This window comes from Anabrus simplex, chromosome 11 (genome assembly GCF_040414725.1).
Source record: "Anabrus simplex isolate iqAnaSimp1 chromosome 11, ASM4041472v1, whole genome shotgun sequence".
Taxonomy (NCBI): domain Eukaryota; kingdom Metazoa; phylum Arthropoda; class Insecta; order Orthoptera; family Tettigoniidae; genus Anabrus; species Anabrus simplex.
In genome coordinates, this window is record NC_090275.1 from 130,016,607 (window position 1) to 130,038,793 (window position 22,187).

The following is a 22,187-nucleotide window of genomic DNA, read 5'->3' on the forward strand; positions in this document are numbered from 1 at the left end:
CACTTACCTTCCTTTACCCCTGTGCCCAGATTACAATATTTTAGTGTGAATCTTGAGATATTGTAAAATGCAGCTGCCCCTCGGGTGGTCCTATTTTCATTCTTCACATCATAGATGGATTTTTTCAGGTTCTCTCTGAAGGAGGTTGAGCTAACCGCCCTCTCAGTTCTTCTCACGTAAGTTCTCACCATTGTCTGAAAAATACCACAACTAAAAATAACAATATAGTTATACTTTTTGTAATGTGAAAATGGGAACTAATATTTACAGGACATAACTGAATTATTACATCAAAGCATCTAAGTGTATTTATTTATTCATCTGTCATGTCGACTTGCGTATCCAGCCGTTATCTGTATTATCGGCCATTGTTGGAACTGTTTCCTAACTGTGGAAGTTACCAGACCAATTTAATTCAAGTTATCTATCCATTATTGTCAGGCATTTGACTGGACTCTGTAATGCGCCGAATTATCATTTGTAACTTCTGCGCATTTTCGCGGTGCACGCATTGAATTATGGGACTGACCTATCGCTAGCTCGGTGTGAGCTCAGTAGTCTGCAGCAGTCAGCTCCCCGTTACTCTCCAAGATGGCTGTGTTGTATGAAGCTCCCAAGCAGACGGGTTGGCGAAAAGGGAAAGCTATTATAATGGAGCTTGACTCTGGGGGTTAAAGAGTAACGTGAGGGCTAGGCCCTGTTATTTTTTTTTTTGAAGTTATTCAGTGTGCTCCAAACTTAATATTTTCCTAATGTAACATGTAAACTTGGTGCAGTGTGTAACCGTTATCGGTATGAAAAGTTTCAAGTGTCTTGTAAGTTTGGATATCTTTACTCCAAGTAAGTACTGAAAATTATAATTTATTGAAGGGATCCCATTCGTTCAGGCACCTGTGTGAGTAATTTCATCGTGGACATGAGCAACATTATAAACGACAATTTTGGTATAGTGCAACCTTGTAAGCAAAATTTGATATCTGTTTGAACCGAACCGGTTGGAAAAAGAAAATTTAATGTAATGTAGGGAGCTCGGGATCGCTAGTTATGCATCTATGAGGTGATATTTTGTGTAAATGATTTTGTCTTACGTTTTGTCGTGGTCCATTATTGCCAACTGTGTTTCTTGATGTTCATTATGATGACGATTATTATTATTATTATTATTATTATTATTATTATTATTATTATTATTATTACTTTTTTTTTTTTGGTAATTTATTTCGGTGCGTGTTTTCTCCCTTAGTTTTTTTCTGGTTGGATGTAATTGCTGTCTGATTTTGTCCTATTGCCTTCGTGGCTGGTTATCTGTACGTAATGATTATCGCGTTGTTACGGGCCTTAATTAATGACACCTCATATTCGCATCGTAGCGCATTCCACGGCCCCCTCTGTTCTAAAGTATGTAAATCGCTGGTGATTGATTAAGTAAGGCTAATGTAAACTGGTTCTATCACCTCTTGGATAAGTAATAATTATTATTATTAATACTATTATTTTAATAACTTACAATCTTAAAATTGAAATTTGCTGGTCGAAATTATGTTTAATAATGGGAGTTTTCTTTCGTTGTCTTATTATCTTTTCTCCCATTGTTTGGGTTCCTTGCTTTTGTCTTTATTACGTCATGTCACCCCTTCTTATCTAATCTGATGATACGTTAATATTTTGGGTGGCTTTGATGATTATTATGGGATCTTGGCTTCGCGTCGGTAACGGGTAGCTCTTGTTGGGTGCTTCAGTGTTCCTTATTTTTTTATGAGTGCACCGTTTATTGTAAATTTCCTTATATACTTCATTTTGTTGGGATTGCTGTGCACTATTATTTTATTGTGTTTTCATCTAGCTCGTTTCTTTTGTGTAATGTTTATTCGCGGTTGGAGCCACTAAATTTTCTTCTTTTTCGTGTGTCCTTGTGTGCGTCTTGTAACTTAGTATCTTGTAGTGTAGCAAATTTCAGTTTTAAAGTGATTTTATATCGCGGGCCCGCATATCGGTTGCAACCAATTTTAAAATAATATTATTTCCTGTATGTAAGGTAATGAGTTATTAATGAATTTTCAAACCTTAATTTCGGCGGAAGCCTATGTTAATGTGAGCTTCATTTCTCCTTAATTTCAACTTTATTTTAAAGTACTGTTTTCCTCATCTAGTTTGATTGCATTTTTAAATTTTAGAAAAAGAATTATATATATATATTTTTTATTATTGTTCTTATTTTATACCATTTTCAAATTACATTTGCTTAGTAAATTTTCTTCATTTCAAATTTATCTGGTGTGTCATTTAGTAGCTAGCAATATTTACCTGGCAACCTGTCAAAGTTATGTAAGATCCTGGCCTTTTTAATTCTCGCTTTGCCTTCCACACTTCATATTTTATGCTACTGCCTTTCGGTAAGTATTGTGCTTGTTTTCTTCTTGATGTTTGTGCTTTTCTTTTGAATGTTTGGTTTTCTGATTGGTAATGTTGCAGTAGTGAGTGGTAGCATTCGCTGTGGTTGTTGTTGTTGTTCTAACAACCTTATAAGTTGCCCGGGTCAGTATTGCTGGCTGCTAAAAGTGACCAACCTTTTAAACCAAAAAAAAATTGTAAAACTGAAATGGACCAAAGTAATTCCTTCCTATGTATGTTTCATGTTTAATCGAGACTTGCTTGTTGCTGCCTTCTTGTACTTGGAGTATGGCGTGGCTCTGTATCTGTGCACTTGCTGCTTCTTTTATTTACCATGTTCCGTGGTCATGGAATTCTGTTGGTTTCGGGGTCTGCTTATACTATACCTGCCATGTAGGGGTAAGTTGAAGACCATTCTCACCTTTATTAATAATGAATTTGAAGTATTTACTTAATCTGCCTTCTGATTTAATAATTGAAAGTTTCTTCCACATTTTACCTTAATGATGTGATGTTCTTTGGCCTTGTTATCTGCAGCTTCTTGGTATACTATAGGTCTTGCTGAAATTGCTGTGCCTGTCCTTGGTGGGATTTACTTGGATTAATTTGTGTTGGGTTTTGGAACTGTTGTTGTGACCCTGATTTAAATTCTAGGTGATGTTTTTATTCCAGTTTCATCCATGGTCCAGAGTGTGTGATATGAAGTTGTATTGTAATAAAATTTTCTCTTGCAGTGACTGTGTACTCACCTCGCTGTTTGGCTTGAACATGTGAAATTGATTTACAATCTTGACCCATGGTGACTCTCTCCTTCCACTATTATTTTTACCGTTCTGCCTTGTCCAGGTTACGATGTGTCATGTGTTATTATTCTGAGTTTATTTAATGTGGTGAGTTCTCATGTGTTGGTGATTCTTGCTTATGTAGGCCTATATTGGTTCATATCTGGGTCATGTGCTGTGGGATTTCTTCCTATTTTGCCTTATGTGGTCTTGTGCATGTTCCCGTTCTTGATATGGTGTTGTTGTAGGTCTGTATTGAACTCTTGGATGATTATGTCATGTGATTATGGTGTATTGGTGGGAATATCACTTGAATTTGTTGTGTTTAATGCTATTTGTGTAACCTTGGGCAGTCTTCTTATTGTCATATACTCTGAAAAGCTTTTCCTGATTGAACGGTGATAGGCTACGTCTGTATGGTTCATCTGAGATGGTATTATCTTTTTAATTTGATGTGTCCATGTCAGGTAGCTCTGTCAGTTCTGTTGTGGAGTGATTAATTTCTGTACCTGATGTTATTCATGTCTTAGTCCTTTTGGTACTACTCATCGCCTTTTATTCACCTTTTCTGCTGTGTGCATGTACTTCACTCATGTGGTCTTGTTGTAATGAGGTGTGGTCTTAATTTCTTTGTGAATCTGTGGTTTATTTGACCTGGTTAATTGTAGTCATTGTGTATTAGCTTCTTCCCCTTGCATATTTTCTGTCAGGTGTCTGTGTACTAAACTCTTGCTCTGGGTTTCATTCTCTGCTGCTCATTATGTGTGACTAGTGTCACGCATGTGTGTGATCTTCTGGTGCTGGTTAATGATATCAGTTTTGGCCATGTGCTTGAGTGAATTTTCATTCTTCCTGATTTTTCATTGCTAGTCCTGGTTGGTTGCTCCATGTGTTGATTCCTGATCATCCTTATCTCTTCTCGCTTTACCCATGTGTTGTTACTGGTACTTCATGGTGGTTGTGTGGGTTCATTTCTGAGTTCTGGTGTGGAGTACAGCTGGCTTATCGCTAAACGACCCTTCGTTTTTACTGTGTCTTCATGTTGGGATTTTGGTTGTGAGTTTCGCAATTGTTGTGTTGTTACTGGTGGCGTTCTTTATCTAATTATGGTGGAATCTGTTCTGAAATTAACCTTCTGTAGTAAATCTTCCTTCCTGTTTATTTTCTATGGGTTATGGGAGTGTAATTGGTAAATCTTGTCATTGTGTGAATGTACACTGTCCTGATCATGTCTTCATTTGATGTCTAGTGGTATGAGAGCTTATGTCGCTTCTGATTTGTATCCGTGGATCAGATGCTGTATGTGATCTGCTGTTATTGTGAAAAATTTGTGTACGAGAAATTTTCCTTGCATCTGGTGCTTGTCACTGTGTAATGTCTTCCAATTTATCTTATTTACATATGGTATCCCTTTGTTCGTGCCTTCCGTAGTTCCTCATCTGGTTTAGTAAGGTAACCCCTTGTAACTCTGTCGCTTCTGGCTCTACCCTGCATGTTTTTGCAACACTATATCGTTGCCTGGTTTTCATCTGACTGTTCTGGGTTCTATTCCAATGAGTATGGGATCATTTGGTGTAAATCCGGCACTGTCGCTAAAATTCCTTGTCCGTCGTTGGGGTATGGGACCCAACTGATTGACTGAAGGTTCTTCTCCATCAACTTATGCGCCTTGTCATCGTGTAACCTATCACTTCTTCATCGTTTATATTTTATTATATCCCGTGTATTCCGACTGGCTGGTAGGGTGTCTGTGGTGATTGGCCTAATCACACAGGGTGGACTGTTGTTTTGCCACCATATTATTAGTCCTGGGTTATCCAGAGGTTCTTCTGAACACTTGATGGTTGTGATAATACACCTGTGCTCAGTATATTCAAAGATTATTTATATGGAGAGGTAACTTTCCCTGAATTTTGGCCCTTGTTATGCTGCGTTGAGCTGGTTCTGGTGGACGTAATATCTTTTCCATGTTTTTCTCAGTTGTTCTCTATCGTCCTGACTGTAATTGTTGGCTGTCATGTGGTTGTTGGCCTCGGTAATGGTTGCATGGTTATCTCTTGCGGACACACATTGTGTACACCCCACCATCTGTTATTATGCATGCGAAGTCTCCAGTTATTGCCATCGTTGCTTCTTGTTCTTAGTCGATTATCCATGTGATTGCTACGTTATGGTTGCGGATGGTTGTGTTTATTGTGAAAGTTTCTGCCTCTGCGTCTCCTGTTTTCCTAATCTTCATGTTCTGGGCTACCTGTTTTCTGTACATGGTTTGTCAGTATGTGCTCTGCTGCCTCCATTTAGTAATATCTTTTTGCTCTGTTACCTCCCTGTACCCCTGGTCATTTATCTTCCCTGTTCTTGGTCTTAAGGATCTTTGTGGTATCTGTACTGTCTTGTGGAATTATGTAATGTGTGGAAGTATGCTAGTATTTCATGTAAAAGAATGTATAATCTATAATGGTCTTCGACCTATCAAATTGTTGAGTCTATTGAATTTTACTTAACTTGCTGGGACTAAAACCGCTGTAACTTGCCACTGGATTCCATGAACCACCTTAAATATTCAAAATTACATTTCTGATCTCTTGTGATCAGTCTCGATACTAGTATATTAAAGTCTTGGGATATTTCAGTTATTTTTTCACTTTCCTTAATATGTAAGTCTTATTCAAAGGTTGGATGGATAATACTATAACTCATAAATTGGTAATTCAAAAAACTTGTGTATGTTTGCTTACTAGTCAACAAAAGAATGTAAAATAACCTCGTTATTTTGGTAATACTTCAAATGCCGATGCAAACTATGTGGTCTGGTATAATGACGTTAACGGTGTTACTTATATGTTTAACTCGGGTGCAAAATTGGAGCTATTATCGCTGGTAAAGTTGGACATGTGGAACTTGTGGAACTCCTCGAAGCATAATGATATATTACTAAGGTGTCCTGGAAACCTAGTTGGAAAAATTTTGTGGTCCCTAACATTAGTGGTTGGATCATTTCTGTTTATTATGGTCTGCTATGTACACTTGGACCCTCTCTTTCTGCTCCTGTGTATGGTGTTCCAGTTATTTGCGCGCGCGAGCACCCATGCATCTGCTGATCGGAGATCTAATGTGTGTGATATCTGTGGTTCCCTACTGCGCTCGGTACTGGTGTGATCAATGTGCTGAATAATGTACTGTCAACTTGTGTGGTGCGTGATGAGACGCTGGCCCCGTTGCATCCCATTCTGTTCACACTCAGCATGTTTGTCTGCTAGTATTGTGTGAAGATCAACATTCCTGCAACCAAGTAAGACCATTCCTTGTTATTTGAACCTGGAAAAAAATTTTTGGTGTCTCTCTTCCTGTATCCAACGTATGAAGTTTTGTTTGGACATTGAAATTATACCATTGGCATGCTATCCATTGTTTTGGACTTGCGCCTCCCCTGTGTTCTGGCTTCGGGAGGGGAGAACTGTAATGTGAAAATGGGAACTAATATTTACAGGACATAACTGAATTATTACATCAAAGCATCTAAGTGTATTTATTTATTCATCTGTCATGTCGACTTGTGTATCCAGCCGTTATCTGTATTATCGGCCATTGTTGGAACTGTTTCCTAACTGTGGAAGTTACCAGACCAATTTAATTCAAGTTATCTATCCATTATTGTCAGGCATTTGACTGGACTCTGTAATGCGCCGAATTATCATTTGTAACTTCTGCGCATTTTCGCGGTGCACGCATTGAATTATGGGACTGACCTATCGCTAGCTCGGTGTGAGCTCAGTAGTCTGCAGCAGTCAGCTCCCCATTACTCTCCAAGATGGCTGTGTTGTATGAAGCTCCCAAGCAGACGGGTTGGCGAAAAGGGAAAGCTATTATAATGGAGCTTGACTCCGGGGGTTAAAGAGTAACGTGAGGGCTAGGCCCTGTTATTTTTTTTGAAGTTATTCAGTGTGCTCCAAACTTAATATTTTCCTAATGTAACATGTAAACTTGGTGCAGTGTGTAACCGTTATCGGTATGAAAAGTTTCAAGTGTCTTGTAAGTTTGGATATCTTTACTCCAAGTAAGTACTGAAAATTATAATTTATTGAAGGGATCCCATTCGTTCAGGCACCTGTGTGAGTAATTTCATCGTGGACATGAGCAACATTATAAACGACAATTTTGGTATAGTGCAACCTTGTAAGCAAAATTTGATATCTGTTTGAACCGAACCGGTTGGAAAAAGAAAATTTAATGTAATGTAGGGAGCTCGGGATCGCTAGTTATGCATCTATGAGGTGATATTTTGTGTAAATGATTTTGTCTTACGTTTTGTCGTGGTCCATTATTGCCAACTGTGTTTCTTGATGTTCATTATGATGACGATTATTATTATTATTATTATTATTATTATTATTATTATTATTATTATTACTTTTTTTTGGTAATTTATTTCGGTGCGTGTTTTCTCCCTTAGTTTTTTTCTGGTTGGATGTAATTGCTGTCTGATTTTGTCCTATTGCCTTCGTGGCTGGTTATCTGTACGTAATGATTATCGCGTTGTTACGGGCCTTAATTAATGACACCTCATATTCGCATCGTAGCGCATTCCACGGCCCCCTCTGTTCTAAAGTATGTAAATCGCTGGTGATTGATTAAGTAAGGCTAATGTAAACTGGTTCTATCACCTCTTGGATAAGTAATAATTATTATTATTAATATTATTATTTTAATAACTTACAATCTTAAAATTGAAATTTGCTGGTCGAAATTATGTTTAATAATGGGAGTTTTCTTTCGTTGTCTTATTATCTTTTCTCCCATTGTTTGGGTTCCTTGCTTTTGTCTTTATTACGTCATGTCACCCCTTCTTATCTAATCTGATGATACGTTAATATTTTGGGTGGCTTTGATGATTATTATGGGATCTTGGCTTCGCGTCGGTAACGGGTAGCTCTTGTTGGGTGCTTCAGTGTTCCTTATTTTTTTATGAGTGCACCGTTTATTGTAAATTTCCTTATATACTTCATTTTGTTGGGATTGCTGTGCACTATTATTTTATTGTGTTTTCATCTAGCTCGTTTCTTTTGTGTAATGTTTATTCGCGGTTGGAGCCACTAAATTTTCTTCTTTTTCGTGTGTCCTTGTGTGCGTCTTGTAACTTAGTATCTTGTAGTGTAGCAAATTTCAGTTTTAAAGTGATTTTATATCGCGGGCCCGCATATCGGTTGCAACCAATTTTAAAATAATATTATTTCCTGTATGTAAGGTAATGAGTTATTAATGAATTTTCAAACCTTAATTTCGGCGGAAGCCTATGTTAATGTGAGCTTCATTTCTCCTTAATTTCAACTTTATTTTAAAGTACTGTTTTCCTCATCTAGTTTGATTGCATTTTTAAATTTTAGAAAAAGAATTATATATATATTTTTTTATTATTGTTCTTATTTTATACCATTTTCAAATTACATTTGCTTAGTAAATTTTCTTCATTTCAAATTTATCTGGTGTGTCATTTAGTAGCTAGCAATATTTACCTGGCAACCTGTCAAAGTTATGTAAGATCCTGGCCTTTTTAATTCTCTCTTTGCCTTCCACGCTTCATATTTTATGCTACTGCCTTTCTGTAAGTATTGTGCTTGTTTTCTTCTTGATGTTTGTGCTTTTCTTTTGAATGTTTGGTTTTCTGATTGGTAAGGTTGCACTTTTGAAATTCTGATTCGGCAAACTGGGTAAGTTACTTATGATGAGGTTAGAGAAAGTAAGGTGGAAGTTGGCATTAATGCTAAGATAATTTTTTGACATTTAGCCATTTTTTAAGTCTTTTTAACACAGTGAAAAATTTCATAGGCATTGCCTGGGGCAATGAAGTCCCAGTAGTGGCTGCTGTGTGCTTTATTACATATTTACATTATTACTGAACACACACGAGTAAACAAATGCATAGGATACTTTGTTTTTCCAAGAATAATCCCAACACTCAAACTGAAGTACTATGTAGAAAATAACATGGGTGCTGAAGTAGCTGGACAGCAGGTATTGTATTGTGATAGTATATATCACACCCCCGAATTATATGTAGAAGTTAGAGATATTATTGTCAGTATTCGATTTATTATTATTATTATTATTATTATTATCATTATTATTATCAGTATTTCATTTGTATATTTTGCCATTTATATTGGTAAGCTGGAAGATATCCACATATGTAGGTATGAGTCATTTGTTTTGCACGAGTGGGAAAACATTGCTTTAATAACTCTGGTAATTTGGTTGAGTCATGTGGATACCCCAGTGTTTGTTGTGATGTACTTGTGTCGGGATATTCAATGAGTCATGTATATATCCCAGCCTGATGAGATGAGCTTGTTGTATTAGGGAAGTTCGTTGACTCCTACCTAATTAGTCGTTTTCAGGAGGTTAGGTAAGGCCTGCAGCAGATGTACCAGTACGCAGCAATATGTACACGCCCTGGGATATACAGTTTATCATGCTCTTATCTAAATTCGAGGGATCCATTCTGGTGAACTCTGGCGCCCATACTACGGACATTTCGGATAATTATGCTTATTAATTTTATTAAGTTTTTGAGTAATTTTATTTATATATTTTTATTCATGATTTTATTTATTAGCATTCATCAAAAAGGTTACAGTATATCATGCACATATTACATCAATGGATTTGTGTCTGGTGTGACCAGAGTGGTATTCTGTATTATGAACTCTTGAAGGCCAGCAGAATCGTTAATGCACCACACTGTTGCCAACAAATGATAAATTTAAATCACGCATTGATTGAAAGACGACCAAAATGGACCACAAGACATGGCAAAGTGATTTTGTACAGGACAATGCGCTGTCTCACACAGCAAAACCTGTGAAAGACACCTTGAAATCCTTCCGCATCCGCCGTACTGCCCCGACGTGGTGCCTTCTATCACCTCTTCGCACCAACGGGGCACGCGCTCGCACAGCAGCACTTCAGCAATTTAGAGGAAGTTGGATAATGGCTCGACGAATGGTTTGCTACAAAAGCAGTTTTTCTGGCATGGTATTCATAACTTACGGGCGAAGTGTGTAGAAGCCGATGGGCAATATTTTGAATAAACAAAAAATGAATTTCGTGTTTTCTTACCACAAAATCCAGCAAAACTTATGCATACATCTGGTACAGAGCTCATTTCTTAAAAGATAAAACTGGTTTGGAGCTTAGGACATTTTCATAATGACAAACTTTCTCTGTATTTGTCCGTCAAATGGTTTCTTCAAGCACTTCAATACTATGAGCAACTCTTTGATTTAACAGACTCATCAAGACAACATATTGTTTCCTTCTGTCTGGCTTTCTTTAATGGTACCGTACTATTTGAAATCAGGACGACAAGAGTTTTAATATGACTTTGTATAAAAGCTCCTTTCAATGTCATGTTAATATTATCTGAACTGAGTAAGAGCAAATAATGCTGAAATGTGTACCTTTTGTTTAAGTTTCTTGAAGACCTGACTAAGGTGAAACCTCTCAGTTGTATCATTCTTGTGACAAATGAAAACACCAATGAATTATCTACCCATAGACATAAAAGCTATAGACAGAGAGTTAAAAGGTGCAGTTTGTACCAAAATCTTCCAAATCATCTCAGTAGTACAGGAAAAATATTGCATTTCTTGAACAGTCAATGGAAATACATTTATTTTCAAGATCAAAGAATTAAATGGTCACTCCAATAATTGCAGGCAAAGGCTTACCCTAACCCGCAATACATTCTGTGCTTAGGAGGTTGTTAAGTGACTAACACTTCCTCTGTTGATGCTAGATACTCTTTGATTGTCTCACCTTCCCCAGCTTCTGGATACACTCAACAGATGGCAGAACTTACGTGCTGCTAACAGAAAACAGTCTACGTCCGTACAGACAGGAAAGTATCAAGTCGACTCGCCATCTGTATGGCGATTAATAAAACTTGAAAAAGTATTCAGTCACGGTCAATTGTATGGTGCAATATCTCGGGCAAGATCGGCTAAAGCACAGTGAATATGAATCACTTATTATGTACCGGTATTAAATGTTCCTAAAACCAATGAAACTCCGAATGTCTGTCGCATACCCCACCTTGGTGCTCGTTGTGCGCCCATATTAAAGTAAAGATTAAATCTTATTTCAGCTCTCTGACATTACTCCCGGAGTAAACAAGTACCGCACTTCTTTTGTAGCCGCTACTTCCGAAGCAATGCTCTCTAAGATGACTAAGGACACTCAAAATTGGAGTGCAAAATGACCACAAAATATAAATGACGAAACGTTGAAGTAAATAGTCAAATTACTTGAACTAGTGAACAGGTAGTTGAAAAGAGGATGGAAGGAAAGTGTGGGAGGAGACATGAAACAACACAGAAAATGTATCTTCTCTACAAGGCTGTACCCATCAACGCATGGTCGATTCCTTCCCACTTCCTGTCCAATTGTTACCAAAAGACTTATGTTGAGTTGGTGCAACATAAAATAAAGCAAATTGCAAGGTGGAAACTTCTTTCTTCCACAGCTTATCCTGGTTTGGCAGAATGCTTCAAACTCCAGCCCAATGCTTGTCAAGAGAAATACAACGGAGCACACTGACAGCTGTTACCACATGTACGCATCTTTATCTCTACCGTTTTCTTGTGTTTATCCAGCTTTCTTCCCCTATCAGGAGTGAAGATGAGCGAGTCCTGACGAAGCTGGGCAGCAGAAACCCCTCTTCCCACTGACCTGCCATTGCTTTCAATGTTCTTAATGCTGTTTTAAGATATAAACATTTTTGTTTTGCGCCATCATAACCTAGAAAACTGTAAAACAAACAGCATGTTTAATAAGACACATTCTTAATATTAGTAGTAACAAACATTTATTTCATTAGATATGTAATAACATAATCAGATATATATCCAATAAAGAATACAAAAATATGTTTTCAAACTTACTAAGTTAGTTATAATGTTTAGTAATACTGTAGAAACATCACAGAGATACCCCACACCACACCTACGGGCTCCTCAGCACATCCACACCTTCATAAATTTCCCCAGAAATCGTTAATCTATGCTTCGTGAAGGTATTATTTATTTCCAAACTTCAAAATAGATATTTCAGAAACTTACAGTACAGTACTTGCTATATTGAAGAAATGTGGAGTTGTTGCCGAAATTTAGCTTCTAAACAATAACTTAGAGTACATAAAACAAGTGCTGTACTGAAGTATGTTTCTAAACTTATCTCACAATACAAGTTACAAATATGAAGACTTTTTATATTCTCTTTTCCAATAAAATAATAAAACCTATCATCAAATTGCGAGGTCTGATCATACACAGATACATAAAAATGATCTTTGAGGTGAAATTGACTTCACAGTTTGTCGAACTTGAAGTTACTATCTCTGTTCTGACTGCGTATCCACCTGGGACATTTGATGAGAGTTAAATTTGATATCTGCTTTATAATCTTGTCCATTCTTTCTATTTCATGGCAACCACTGTGCTAACTAGAAAACATGCAGGTTTTAGGGAAGCAACATCTATATTGATTTGTGGATTTTACGACTGTACTGATCTTGTGTTTTGACAACCTAAAAGCTTTAGTTTTGTTGAAAACAACGCTCTACGACAGACATCAGTACAAAGGCTCCAAGGACAACATCGAGGAGTATTTCAGAGTGCACGTTCGAGCACAGCACCTTGTGTGTTTGTAGAGAAACAAGAGCAGTGTTAGACAATACCTGATTCGATAAATAATGTTTTAGCAATAACTACAAAAGTGACACACATCATCTGAAGAAAAGGTGCTATCCTAGTTCTGGTCACTGTCATCACCAAGTTTATGTCAGTCGACACAAGATATGAAGAAAACCACTCTACAGGAGATACTGCTTGTGACTGGAGAGGCTCGTCAGGAAAACTGTCTCAGCTGACGCAGGGGAATCTGAAACAAAGATATGGTGGTTGTAATGGCTGATCCTGTGTATTGCAGCACAATTCGTTTTGATATAAAGTAATATTTCAAGTAATGATCGTTTGATATTACCCAACCTAATGTAAGCTAATTCAGTTAATACTGGGTGGTGCACTCACTCAGTGTATTATAATTCTGAAACACATAGGTTCTTCTCCCTAACTGCAGGTTATAAATTTAATTTCTTTTCCATATTGAAGCTCTAATTGTGATACAAAATTATTATAATTTTATTATAGACCACCTATTCAATACAACCTAATATGGAATTACATCCGTATTATACTCCGTACGACTCTACTTCTAAATTGACGTTTTAGCAGATTTTGGCTCTGTCTGGTGGTTATGCGCTGAAGCATAGACATCCAACCAATCCCAAGCTGTCATTCATATCGATTTATATCGGCAGAGCATGATCTCGAAACCCAGTTGCCAACTCTAATATTTACATTCGCCACGTGGTTAATCTATCTCGCTCAGCGCGTATGCTATTCGGTACGGTTCGCGATCTTTTGCATTTTCCTTTAATATTCAGTGTGTTTTTCATATTGTTGGAGGGTACTAGTGGAGTGTTCCCTTTACCTCCTTTCTGTGCCAGCCATTAGCCGTTAGTGATGTGTTATTTCCTCATTCTCTTTTAGTGCCAGATATTGTTAGAAGTGTAGTTCTTGTGAATTTGTTTCCAATCCATATTCATTCGTTTTTCTGAGTAAGGTCCAAGGGCAGTTTACCGTGGTCATATTGCATCAGCTGTTCTCGCAGGTGTAGCGCGCTGGCGTTGCTCATTTGTTTTGCGAAACTTCAATTTAGAAGTAAGGCCATGCGGAGTATAAATTGTTAACATGGTACAAGCTTCGCTCCTTTTAGTGAGCATCATCAGCCCAATAACATTTACTCAAGGTTTAATAAGATCATGAACATATTCTATTGAGCTAAAAATATGCTTTAAAAGCATGAGCGACACGTCTTATGATATTTTACTGATCATGTAACAACCAAAATGTTATGTCTTAAGCTTAACACAATTGTATAAAATCTTGGTAGACGAAACTCATGTATTAACCATCTGTTTAAAACCTTTGTATGAGATCTGGCTAACTGTACTGAATCAATATTCTTGAATTGTATAATTGTCCTTGAACCTTCATTGTATGTTTAACAATTTTATGAAGCTAATAATATCCTGTATTGTAGACCTTTGTCTTATTCCCAATATTACTGGAGTAACACTAGTGCAGTATGTATTAGTTAAAATCCAAATATTTGTCGTTACGTCAGTCTTATTGTTCTTAAAATGAACTTGTTAGTACATTGAAAACATTCAGTGTGAAGTAGAACTTGAATGAACACCACAGATTTTGAATTGAGCTTGTTGATATATATGTAAATAAAAAATATGTATAAGATTTTGATCTATAAGTCTGCATTAACTTTTTTAGTGAGAGAATTATCACTAACCCTTCCTACTGCTGCATAATTGTCTAGTGTTACCCACAACTTCGTGATAACTGCTTGTTGCTCCGTTAGTGCTCCTTGTATTATACGGGCGAATGTGAGTGAGCTTGTGTTTTGGCGGAGAGTGGGAAGGGGAAGCGGATGTAGGCGGTGCATTGATAGCTAACGTAGATGGAGGAGGGGACTGCCTAGGGGTAGTAAAAGGAGGAGTTGAGTTTGTTTGCTTAAATAAGTTACTAACGTTTGTTGAATTAAAATTATTATAGAATTTATTTATATCAGACTTAAGTATTTGTATTAATTTTGGTAATTGTTCTAATAGGGGGTTATTTAATTCAATTTCATCATTTAAGTTCTTATCCTTATTGTATTGCTGATCTAAGTAAATGCGTATATTGTCCAATTGCGTCATTACTCTTCTCTTGCTGAGAAAGTTGTCTGTGTATGGAGTGTCCGGGAGTATGTTCGAGTGGCTAAAGAGCTACTTGACAAAACGAATATGTTTTGTAAATTCTGAGGGTTTGATCTGTAACCCCTATAAATCTTCACCTGGCGTCGCACAGGGATCACTGTTAGGGCCTCTGCTATTTGTTTTGTTTCTAAATGATATTAGTACAGTCGTTCAGAGCAGTGAATGTCTCTTGTACGCTGATGACTTGAAACTATACAAAGTTATAGAAGAAGACGGTGATAGCGATTATCTACAAGAGGCTCTGAAGCAAATATGCGAGTGGTGTGATAAGTGGTCCCTTAAAGTGAATAAAGTCAAGTGTGGTGTCATGTCATTTACTCGGAAATTGACACCTGTATTTTACAGGTATAAAATCAGTGGAGAAAGTTTAAATCTTGTGGAGGAGTTTAATGATCTAGGTGTAATTCTTAGTAACAGAAATGGCTTATCCTTTGAGAAACACATCGATGGTATTATAAAGAAATCTTTCAGACTCCTGGGATTTGTCAAGAGGAATTGTAAAGATTTCAGTAATATTTCATGTGTCAAAACACTGTTTTGTTCCCTGGTGAGACCCTGTCTCAAGTATGGTTGTGAGGTGTGGCTCCCGTATCAGAAAGGCCACATACACCATCGCGAAAGAGTACAGATAAGGTTTATGAAGTGGATTAGTTTTGTATTCCTGGGCATGCCACTCTCTTCAAGCAGGTATGAAGAGTTTGTAAACATTCTTGGAATGAATACGCTGGCAACGCGCCGAAAGCGTGCGAACAAAATGTTAGCGATTAAATGCTTGAAGAGTAAAGTGGACAGTCCGGCTATACTGGGGTTGATCCCACTTCATGTTCCAAGCAGATGAACAAATGTAGGACGGTTGCGCATGAAAATTCTTTGGTCATGCAAGCCCTTAGGACAATAAATCAGCTGGAAGGGTCACTCGACATTTTCCACCACCCTTCCACTGCAATTCATAAAGTTCTTCTCAAGGATGGAAGTGATAATTTTGTAAATTATTTGAATAATCTGTATAAAACATGTGAAGATTTATACCTGCTTGTATATATATATGTATATTTGTATGTATATTATTTAATTTATTTTTTATTCAATTTATTTTTTATTTAATTTTTATTACATCATCTGTAATTGGGAAATCCTGTAGGTGATAAATAAATATATTCTATTCCCTTTTCTACCCTTCTTAAAGTTCTTAAATCTCTCTCAATAGTTGTGAAAGAGTGTCCAGTTTCTTGCATGTGTGCACTCATTGCAGAATGCTTTCTGTGTTCCGCTGCATCAACATGTTCAATACATCTTAAGAAAGCTTCCGCCAGTCTGGCCAACATACGAATAATTGCACTCTGTACATGCAAGCCTATAGATTCCTGATCCTTGATATTGATGCTATTTATATTAACATTATTATGGTTGAAGAAAATATTTTAGTTCATGTTTTGGGCTTTGAAGGTGATATTAACATCTCGTTTTTGATAGTATTAGTAACCTGCTAAATGGCTGGGTTAATGAATGTAAGAGTTGCAATTTTTTTCCTTTCTTATTGTTATCTGGAATAAGATTTGTGGCCAGTTTTATTTTCACCTTGTTAACCATCTCTATTTTATATCGATTATTGAGTGCCAGTTCCTTTATAAAATTAAGTTCTTTCTTTAAACTATTGCTTGTAAGTGGAATTTTTAGGGCTCTGTAAACCAAAATTAAAAAGGCTGCTTGCTTGTGAGAGTTGGGGTAGAGTGATTCGTTCTTAATCGTTATTGGGGCAAACGTCAGTTTTCTATAAATTTGAAAGTTGAATTTCTTTCCTACTCTCTTTACGTTGATATCTAGAAAACATAACGAGTTGTTGCTCTCTTCCTCGTCAGTAGTGTTGTTGTCTAAGCTATTTAAAAAATTCAGAATATTGTCGCTGTTATTTAGTTTACTGTGTATTATGACAAATGTGTCATCCACTTATCTTAGCCGAAGGTGCAGTCCTTCTATTTTGTTCAGAATTTTAACATGTTCCAAATGATCCATATAAATGTTGGCCAGTATACCTTTTGCAGGGTCTCCCATTCCTAAACACATTTGATGATCGTTTTTATTAAATCTAAAGTAATTATTACCGTACTTAAAACGAATCTTAATATATTAATGAATTCTTCTATTTCACACTTACTCAATTTGCTCTGACTGAATAAATTAAGTTTGATTATATTCATGATTTCATTAATTGGTATGCATGGGTACATGTTGGTTATATCATATGAACACGTTTTATAATATGGTTGTAGGTCAAATTTATTAAGCTTAACAGAATTCAATTAAGTTATTAGTTGAAGAATTATTGTTAAATTTATAGCGTTTTTTCAAAACTTGATGTATAAACTTAGAAGTTTTATAAGTTGGGCTATTCATACAGTTGATTATGTTAATTTTGTGTTCATATTTACCAGTTTCTGATATTCAGTTTCATTAAAGAGGAAAGATGAATTTTAAAGCAATTTCTTTAGATTCCGTAGAATTTTGACTGAAGGCTGTTTCTGTATTACCGAGTAAGCTCCATCCAAAAAATTTCTGTTTTTTAATAAAATCTTGTTTATTTAAGATAAGTGTAGTTTCCCCTTTATCAACTTTTGTTACTATTATATCACTTTCATTAATTTTAGTCTTTAATTCTTTGATTTGCTTAGTAAGAATGGGATTTAAGTTATTATTTATCTCTCTTACTAGAGTTCGAAGTTTCTTTTTTATCTCGATTCTAGTATCATTTTGCAATTCTAAAGGCAATTTCCCTATGTTAGATTCTGCTTCTGCTATAGTGGTAATTCCATCTTCTATTTGATGATCGTTAGGCCAATTGAATTTTGCTCCTTTATTCAGTAGGCTCATTTCACTATCCGTAAAGGTGATATCCAACAAATTTACAGTGATTGGAATGCTTTTAAGGTCTGAATTAGCCTGTTTTACCCTTATATTACTTTCTTTAGGTTTTAATTTATTCTCTCTTAAATGTGAGATTTTGTTTTCTAAAGTTTTTTGTTTCTTATCTAATATATCAACAAGCTTCTCATTAGTAAAATGTTGTACAGATCGACATTCTAACGGGGTTAAAAGTTCAGAAATTTTCAAGTATGTATGATAAAGTTGTAAGTTTAACAATGATTTCTTTCTATAATATGATTTTATCTCATTTTTCAGCCAGATTTCATTCACTTTGTTTTGAGTGTCTACTAACTGTGGTATGGATAAGTTTCTTCAGTGGGCAGATTTTAAAAAGGTATGGTACTAGTTTGAATTTTAAACATTCCTTTAGAAACCATATATCCTTGGCGATCTTGCAAATTTTAGCCTTGAGGTTAATAAATCTGTTCTTAATCTTGATATTAGCCTCGTTGGCCATTATACTGAAGGCTATAAATTCCAGTTCTTTTCCATATTAAAGCTCTAATTGTGATACAAAATTATTATAATTTTGTTATAGACCACCTATTCAATACAAGCTAATATGGAATTATACCCTTATTAAATTGTTAACATGGTACATGCTTCGCTCCTTTTAGTGAACATCGTCTGCCCAATGACAATTACTCAAGGTTTAATAAGATCATGAACATATTCTTTACAAGCATGAGCGACAAGTCTTATGATATTTTACTGATCATGTAACAACCAAAATGTTATGTCTTAAGCGTAAATACAATTGTCTAAAATCTTGGTATTTACATTGACTTTAAAACTTATAGACAAAACTATCTAGGCCTATTAACCATCTATTAAAACCTTTGTATGAGATCTGGCTAAATGTATTGATGCAATGTTCTTGAATTGTATAATTGTCCTTGAACCTTCATTGTATGTTTAACAATATCCTGTATTGTAGACCTTTGTCTTATTCCCAATATTACTGGAGTAACACTAGTGCAGTATGTATTAGTTAAAATCCAAATATTTGTCGTTACGCCAGTCTTATTGTTCTTAAAATGAACTTGTTAGTACATTGAAAACATTCAATGTGAATTGGAACTTGAATGAACACTTGAATGTACCGGATAATATAACGAGATATGTGTTATCGAGCTAGAAGACACCAGAGATCGTGAGCGCCATTATGAATTCATTATGGGTACTTCCAGTGAACCCATATAAGGGACACAAAACCTACTACAGAAGGTGTATAGTAATAATAAAAATAGTAATAATAATAATAATAAGAGAGTTGAATTTAAATAAGCAATTTAAATGATCCAGTTTCTTGGACGAAGAGAATGAGTAAATTATCCAGAGCCCAAAAAGTAAACAGAAATACATATATCAAGAAAAATAAAAAATTGAAACATTATAAGGCTGTTGTCCAATATGAAATAACTTATGGAAATGAAACATTATTTAAACTAAGGCAAAAGAATAACATAGACACAATTTTAAAAATAGAAATAAGAATAGTAAGAACATGCATTAATAAGAAGTACCAAAAAAGTAGGAGAATGGTGTATCAGGCCAAATGCAGCAGTATATCAGGAAAAACCTATAATGGATATCATAAGAAAGAAGAGAATATAATTCTTTGGTCATCTGTTGAGAACACCTCAAGACAGGTTAACACGCAGAATTTTGGAAAAGTTTTGGCAGCAACAACCTGTTATAATTCTCATGTTAGGTCCGTATTGAAATGTACGTAAATACAAAGTATGTTACAAGTGTTTATTTATATATCCATCTATTCAATACAAAGAGATCTTTTTAGAAATTAAATATTATTATAAAATGTTAAGGGACATGTTTCGCCCATATCAAGGGCATCATCAGCCTCACATTCAAACCTGTATGGTGAAAAATCAGGATCCTGATTGCTCTCACAAGCCATAAAAAGAGGATATCATTATAGGTGTCAGTCTAAACATAAAAATATTAGAATGTCCTTGGCTAAAAGTGCAGTATCAAGCTGCATGTCGTAAGTTCACATGAATATACTTTCCGGAGCGTTGAAAAACTTGTTGGGGTAGGGCAGTAAACAGCTCAGTCTTTATAATGAAACAGAAATGTGCCTCCTTGAAGATGATGAGAAAAAGCAAAGCTGATACACTGTTACAGATGTCAATATCGTATGTTGTGATAAGACAACAGATCTCTTAAATGGCTGTTCAGCTGCCTATAGTCTATTTAAGTGGCTGAAGGAGTGAAAGTCGAATGTGTTATGATAAGATAACAGTCTTCCTTATGTAATTGTGGTAGCAAGGAAAAAGCATTCGGTTGTCTATAGATGTATTTATCTTATTTGAAGGACGAAAGTCGAAGGTTTATCGACGTTGATAGAGCTCTTTGGTGTGAAGTCTGTAACAAGAGGAGAGTGAATGCTTAGGAAGGTATTTTTGAAGAGAATGTGGGTTTAAAGAAAGGTAAAACATGGAAAATGTATAAAAACACGCACACTAGATATGAGATAAAAAAGAAACTTCCAACACTAATTGAAGGTTTAAATAAAGACGCTATTCTCAACCATTCAAAATTAATTAAAGAGGTAAAAAACAAAGTAAAAGATAACAACATAATAGTAACTAAAGCCGATAAAGAAGGGACTACTGTTTTAATAGATAAGAAAGATTACATTGAAAAAAACAGAAGAATTTTCCACAAATGAAACTTACACAATAGTCAATAAAGACCCCACAATAAGAATCCAACGAAATTTAAAAACACTATTAAAGAATTCCACATTTTTACTAAATGAATAAGAACAACAAACACTAATCCTTATGAACCCTAAAACCCCCACAGCCAGAGCATTGCCTAAATTACATAAGAAAAACACACTCATACACCCAATCATCAACTGTAGAAGTAGCCCGACATATAAAACCTCAAAATATATCCACTATGTTCTAAAAAGACATTACAGGTTCAACAATTCAATAGACTTCCGCGAAATTTAAAAAAAATTCACCTTATTACCAAATCACATTATGTGCTCTTTTGACATTACTAATATGTATTCTAATGTACTAACAAAGGAAACTGTAAATATTATCAAAGACAACCTCGCAAAACACAGCAACCTCAGCAAGCTTGAGTTAGAAGAGACCGAGCTCGACAGCTGCAGTCGCTTAATTGCGGCCAGTATCCAGTATTCGGGAGATCGTGGGTTCGAACCCCACTGTCGGCAGCCCTGAAGATGGTTTTCCGTGGTTTCCCATTTTCACATCAGGCAAATGCTGGGGCTGTACCTTAATTAATTAAGGCCACGGCCGCTTCCTCCCCGCTCCTAGCCCTTCCCTGTCCCATCGTCGCCATAAGACCTATCTGTGTCGGTGCGACGTAAAGCAAATAAAAATGAGTTAGAAGAATTCATAAAAATCCTAAATTTTGTGCTAAAAACAACTATTTCACCTTTAATCGTAAAATTTACCACCAAGATGGCCTAGCTATGAGTGATCCCTTATCAGGCATCTTAGCTGACATCTATTTAGATTCTTTAGAACATCATAAAATAATAAATAAAATAAAAGGCCTTAGCTTATGGCTTCGGTATGTAGACGACACATTCGTAATAATCAATAAAGATCTCAATAACAGTACCGATATTTTAAATTATTTAAACAACCTAGACCAAAATATTAAATTCACCAAGGAAGATGAAGTCAGTGGATCCTTGAATTTCCTAGATCTCACAGTAACTCATATTAATGGCAACTTCGATTTTAAAATTTAAAGAAAACCTACTCACACCCCATTAACAATCAAAAATACTTCTTTACATCCTAACTCCCATAAATTGGCCACATTTCACAGTTTAATTTACAGAGCTTTAAAAATCCCTCTAACACCCAAGAATCTTCAAACAGAACTAAATTATATAAAGGATTTAGCAAAAATCAATGGATATAAACCTGAAATGATTAACCGTTTAATAAATAAGGTCAAATTCAAATTAACAACAAACCTCATCCCTGACAAACCCAAAAAATCCAAATTCGTTACCTTCACCTACAACAATCCAAACGTTCAACATATCTTGAACCCAATAAAAAACAAAAATACCAGTATAGCTTTTAGAACAACAAACACTAACCAAAAATTATTTTTTATCACAACACAGTCAATTCAAGCAAAAACATTTACTCAGGATCAGGCATATACAGGCTCAC

The 22,187-nt window shown here is 35.7% G+C and overlaps 1 protein-coding gene across 4 annotated transcripts in view; it reads right to left on the minus strand.

The window, feature by feature from the left end:
• Positions 1 to 12,847: 12,847 nt before the first annotated feature.
• LOC136883355 (uncharacterized) overlaps positions 12,848 to 22,187 on the minus strand; it is a 647,239-nt gene continuing 637,899 nt past the window's right edge. For all 4 annotated transcript variants that reach the window (XM_068229694.1, XM_067155608.2, XM_067155607.2 and 1 more), the window contains one exon: positions 12,848 to 13,109. In XM_068229694.1, coding sequence (XP_068085795.1) covers positions 13,042 to 13,109 — 68 coding nt within the window. In that variant the 3' untranslated portion in view covers positions 12,848 to 13,041. The remainder of the gene's footprint in view (positions 13,110 to 22,187) is intronic.